Raw genomic sequence first — 6,000 nt, forward strand, 5'->3', positions numbered from 1 at the left:
TTGTGGCAGAGCAAAGCAAAGCTCTGCCGTTTAGAAATTGTCAGGGATGGGGTTAATTTCTCCTACCTGCCTGGGTTTATGATGTTCAGGTGGCTGGGGTTGATTAGTTGATTAGATGATTAGTTTAATCAACTAATCAACCCCAGCCACCTGAACATAATAAACCCAGGCAGGTAGGGGAAATTAACCCCATCCCTGACAATTTCTAAACAGCAGAGCTTTGCTCTGCCACACAGTTATACTTCAGTATTTCATTTTTGGTATCACCCTCCAGAAGGCTGTTTCTAATTAAATCATCAAAATTGTATATTTAGTTCACTACTTTTGCAGTTTTCAAGTTAAAAGGATTTAAAAGAAATAGGGGCAAACAAGGTAGTTTTCGAACAACCTGTTTGCGTCTCGAGTCTTCCCAATGTCGGTCGCATGGTTTCTGTGATCCAGGTTCAAACAGGATATGAGGCCAGTCTCATGGCAAAGGGCCTCACTGCTTGGCTTCTAATTCCAGTTATAATTCCATTGTTTGCTGAAATTACATTTTCAATTATATTTTGTGCAATTACAATTAGTTACAATTATGCTGCATTACAGTTATACTAAAAGGTAAAGTAAACCACTTCGCACATTGACACGTTTTACTGTATTCATTCTAAATAACCAAGCAGTAATCGCAGCTACAAATACAGAAACACACTAGAGAACTTTATTTTTATCAATCAGTAAAATTACGCTGGTATCAAATAGACACCTCGATGTGTTTTGTCGTGGTATTGAGTGTGGAAATGGGAGCCATAACCATACCACATCATAACTGGCTACGCATTATAATACAGGGAATGTAATTGTCTTCATCAGATGAAAATTCAGTGCGAGTATTGTCCAGTTATACCCAGGGTGCAGCAGCTATTAACAGGCTTGTTGTGGACCAATGGCACGCCACACATTCATGTAGTGTGTGGGTTAGAGGGAGGGTTAAGGCTTTTTCAGCTGCTTTGACTACCAGCCTCCAGGTAACAGGAGGACATCATGTCCCCTTCCTTTCGGTTTAAATTACTTTTATGTGTCTCTGGAAAATCCCCCTGTGTGTGTGCCAGTGTAATGACTGTATCTGCCAGCAGGTTCGCTCAGTGCTCAGTGAAGAGAAATGCGTACGAAATGCAGTCCGAAAAACAAACGCAGGGTGAACCAGCACACGGTTCTCGAAAGAGGAAAACCACAGCAAGTTGTTTTTATTTATTATCAAGCTCTAGAGTGAGGTGCAGTCGTCTTGTTTGCAAGAAAGCACACAGTCACGCTGATCCGGCGTGCAAAATGCAAAACATGCATGCAGCCAGGGAATATTTAAACAAAATGTAGAAAATGAGCACACCTTCAAAACCTGAAGCAAGCAACACAAAGTGCTTCTAGTTTGTTGTTTGATGTGCACAGTCATTATGCTTTCCAGTAAAAGATTCCAATCACAAGGGTCTAAATGCAAATGTCTGATTTGCACATAACATGGTGCAAAACACTTTGGTCAAATTCGATCTCCGCTCCCAGCTTTGAGTAGATTCTTGAGATGAAAAAAGATGGTTCTTCGCACACTTCAAAAGAAACTGACTCGTCAGATCTCCAGGCTTGAGGGAGGAAGCCATGCAGCCCTCTGCCGTGCTCTGTAACTCTTCAACAGCATCACAGTCCTGGGCTGAATACCTTTCATTAGCTTCGGTACCATTTTCACTGTGTTCCTGATCATTGTGGAGCATGAACTCCGATTTTAGTCTTTGAGCAACAGGGATTAACCCGTCAGCTAAACCTTTAGCTGCTTAAATTATAACTTCAAAGACAGAGAGCTTGGGTGAAGAAGGGGAAGTGCCAGCGAAAGGTTTGAATACAGCACAGGAAAAGAGGCGCAAGGGTTGTGATGCCGTGTGAAGGCTCATCTGTTAATGTGAATCAATAATCTGAATTTGTTCCCATGTCCTTCCTTTATTTCTTCCTTCCCCTCAATGCCAACAGTCCCTTACGTTCAGCTCAGCCACTTGAACAGCGAATCAGGTACCAAGAACTCGTGCCTTCAGCACTGCTGCACCAATTCCTCAGTGCTACCATCTTTACAACAAGCGCTGTTTTTTTTCAACCTTTTATGCCCGTGCTAGTTATCTTTTATAATTTCCATTCTTGTTTTGTTTGTTTCTTGTTTGTTCCTCAGCATGATCTGTGTGTTTTGTTTTTTTGTTTTTTTTTTAGAAATGTGTGAAACTGATGTAGAGATTGCACTTATTTCTTCTGGTTTATACATATTCATTTCTGTCTGGTTGCATGATGTATTATACATACCAGTGTTTTTTTTTTTTGTTGTATTAGAAGGATTAATGAGAATAAGTCCTAAGTTCATGTCAGGCTACCCCAGGACATGGGAGGCAGGTGAGATTAAGTTGGATCCTAGCTCTGTTTATTGTACAGTGGAGTCGGTAGTTTATATTTTAAATGCTTTCTGCATACTTTGTCCAATAACCAGGACTGATGTGCATTGAAGGTGTAGGTTGCAGACTGTACTACAGCCTTTGCACTTGTGCAGTCCAGTTACATCTCTGCAAACAAGCTGGACTGATCAAAACTGTGAGTGCACTAGTGACTGATCTGGAGAGTGCAGCGAAGCTGTGGGATCCAATTTATCTCTACAGGGTGGATCAAAAACAAGCCAGGAAACTGAATTAGCTGCCATTTTGATCCTCTTAAATTTGAGCGCCTCCTTTTTCTAAGTCTCTAACGCAGCTGTTTCTCTCTCCTCTGTCCTCCGCAGTGCCCACCGTGAGCATGACGCGTCTGAACCGATCACGCACCCACTCCTTGTCGAGCGCGGGCTCAGGGGAGGGAACTCGCAGGAGCTCACACACCAACAGCCAGCTGGAGGGAGCGGCTGCCGCAGTCAGCAACAGTAGCCAGGCCCAGACCATGGAGGTGTCCTGTTAAACACAGAGCCCTGCACTACCGGCCAGCACTCCACCCCCATCCCATCTCCACTTCTGCAACCGTTATAAATATATATTACAGAATGTAAAGGTTGCAGTTCAAGAGCTTACAACCCTCCACAATGTACAGCTTCCTGTTTTCTCGTTAAGTATGCATGCTTCTGGGAGCACTTCCCCAACACATCTTTTTTTTTATTTATTTTTTTGTCGTTGTTTTTTTTTCGGTGTTTTGACTTTTATTTCTGCAAGGAAAAAAGAGTAAGCGGGTTTGTGTGAATTATCAGAATGAGATTCCTGAGACCTACATGATTTAAATTTCTGCATTTACACATTTACAAAATAAAAAAAAAAAGCTGTTGCTTTATCTTTTTCACTATCTTCAGTCAAAATAGACTCCCTGCTTTTCTCAAATGCACTGTTTTTTTTTTTTTTTTGTTGTGGTTTTGTGAATTAAATAATTGCTTCCTTCAATTGCAAAAATATAGTGTGAAAATGGTGTTCTAGTACTGTATATTTTTACGCAGCATTTAGTACATTGATGTAAGTAAGAGCAAATTGCTGGGATTGTATGTAAACAGATTCTTGTAGCTGTCTCAGTTTATGATTTTTGATGTTTTAAAAGCACTAGTCAGGAACAATAAAAATAAATAAAAGATCCAATGTCTTTCCCATAGTTTGTTTTGAGTCGTTGCACCTTTTCTGAATCGGATTGCTTTTTTTCTTTCTGTATTTGCTGCCTGTATTGTGCTGTTACTGTGGGTGTGATGAACAGGGAACACCTTGGAAACTGCTTATTAAAGTGTGTATTAACCATATATTCATGGGAGAATCCTTTAGCCAACAGCAAAGGAACCATAGGACATTAACAGTGGGGGGTGGGATGGGGCTTGAATTGGGCAACCAATCAAACAAGGGAGATCAACATTCTGATGGGTCTTTGAGCTGTCCACAGACTATGGTATAGATCTGTACACTGTGTAGGCATGCCATAGAGTAACTATATGAAAATCTAAGGCTGTTCGTAAAACTTTCTTAGTTTGGAGGTGCTTTTGCATTAAAATACAAGACCTGTTGATGGCGTACCTTTTGAAGCTTTGCATTGCATTGCTGTGGTTCATTAAGGCAATTGCATTTTTCCTTTCGTAAAATCCCACATACTGTAGATTGGTTCCCATTAGTTGTTATGTGTGGGAGGCTGGGCATTTTGGTTTTACTGCACATTCCCAGCTGTAGAATTAAACATCTTCTATAAGATATATTCTTTTTTTTTTTTTTTTTTTTTTTTTTTAAATGCTTTGTTTCCCTGTTTATTTTTTGACAGTCATACTGTCACAGTCGTACTACATTTTGAGTTGAAGCAGATGTTCGCTGTTGTTTCTGGTTAGATTAAGGCCCGGGACTGTTTGTCATGGTGCGAGAAGGGTCCATCATAGCAGAGGGAACAGCTCCTTGTACTGTCTGCTGACGATATCAATTTGTGCTAATTATTGAATAAAGCTAGCAGTTGTAAATTGGCTACTCCTCAGTCTTGTTTCATCACCAAACTGTATGGCCTTTATGAAGTGATGACGCTGCAGTTGCAGGAGTCTGCATTCAAGGTGAATATTTCCAGCGGAGTGACAGATGTTCCAGATTGTGCAAGTCACACTTCAGGCATGTTTAAGACTTAAGAATAAACCCATTTGAGTAAATCTACTCACTTTTGTTTATATGCTCAAACCAAGATCCTTCATATCAGAAATGTTTTAAATAAATGAGTCTTTGTCTAGTTACATATTCAGGTAACACTGTAAGGAAACCGTGCCAAGCAGTCCAGCGTTTCAGGTGATGCATTGATCGGTCTCACACGATGGTCTTTTTTCTCGCGCTGTTTTTTTTGTAAGGTACTGCTGCCCCAGGACAGGCTTTTTTTTTGGCCAGGTTTGCTTGCTGGCCAGTAGCCTCAGTTTTATTAGGTGGTGTTTCTGATCCGGTCCTCAGCCTAGAAGCAGTGTGTAGTTCTAGCTGAATTAAGTGCTTGTGTAGCCAATACCCAGGTCACACTGCAACATTCTGGATTATTTATAGATAACTTTGCCGCTTATCCTGTATTATCAGGGATGCAAATCTGTCATACATATTTGTCTTTGCTGAGGAGTGGAACTTTGCTTACCATTTCAGTGGGGATACCAAACTTGACCAAGCAGATCTGAGTTCTGTATTCAGATTCGCTCGATATGTTCGATACTAGCTGTGGTTTTAATCTGACTGTGCACGTGGCACGTTTTTATAGTGTTTTGCTCCATTGCATATTTCTGATTAGGAATATAATATGGTTCAAAACTATGGACAACCCCCACTATGTTCGGGTTGGAGCTCTGTAACAACATATTGTACGTAGAGCACAAGCTTAGTAAATATGCTTAAGTTTTTGTTTCAAATCAGCCTTTAAAGCTGCACTGAAATGGAAGAGGGCGGGAGGCCAATAAAAGTAGAACAGTCCATCTATATTTTTAGCAGCATGCCTCTGTGTTAACAGCGTAGAGCACAAAGAGGCAGTTTGTGTTACAGCGAGAAATGAGACCCCAAAAAAGACCCTATAGGAAGCTTTAAACACATGTAATTACAAATCCAAAAATGTTTTAAACTTTTAACATAAGTGAAGTAATTTTGGGGAACTGTTGAATTGGTTATTAGCATTTTTAGCACATCTAGTAATATTGGTGTAACTTTCCGACCACAACCCCTCTTCTCAAGACAAGATATTAATGTAGATTGAACATTATAGAGGAGCTTATTTTTAGGCACTTCATGTATCGCCACATTTATCTGTGTATATTTCTATGTGTGAATGCAGCAGTGTATCATGATTTAAAAGTGCCAGGTCCCCAATTTTCATGTACAATTTCCCTTCGAATCTAAACTGCACACTCGAGAGAAATCAAGGTTCCTTTTTCTTATCTGAGTAAACACAAATATTTTGCCTTGCAACAGACACCTGTGCTGAAAAGGAGTCAAACCTCTACGCATTTAAGGCCATCACGTTCTGATGTCTTTCTTGCAAGGTGGT

The 6,000-nt window shown here is 40.4% G+C and overlaps 1 protein-coding gene across 3 annotated transcripts in view; it reads left to right on the forward strand.

Annotated features, from left to right (window-relative positions):
• LOC121297862 (protein NDRG3-like) overlaps nt 1–3,606 on the forward strand; it is a 37,113-nt gene extending 33,507 nt beyond the window's left edge. For 2 of the 3 annotated variants that reach the window (XM_041224418.1, XM_041224416.1), the window contains 2 exons: nt 1,996–2,034; nt 2,783–3,606. In XM_041224418.1, the coding sequence (XP_041080352.1) occupies nt 1,996–2,034; nt 2,783–2,952 (209 nt within the window). In that variant the 3' untranslated portion in view covers nt 2,953–3,606. The remainder of the gene's footprint in view (nt 1–1,995; nt 2,035–2,782) is intronic. The other variant, XM_041224417.1, reaches the window with a different exon arrangement.
• The last annotated feature ends 2,394 nt before the right edge of the window (nt 3,607–6,000 follow it).

This window comes from Polyodon spathula, chromosome 23 (genome assembly GCF_017654505.1).
Source record: "Polyodon spathula isolate WHYD16114869_AA chromosome 23, ASM1765450v1, whole genome shotgun sequence".
Taxonomy (NCBI): Eukaryota; Metazoa; Chordata; class Actinopteri; order Acipenseriformes; family Polyodontidae; genus Polyodon; species Polyodon spathula.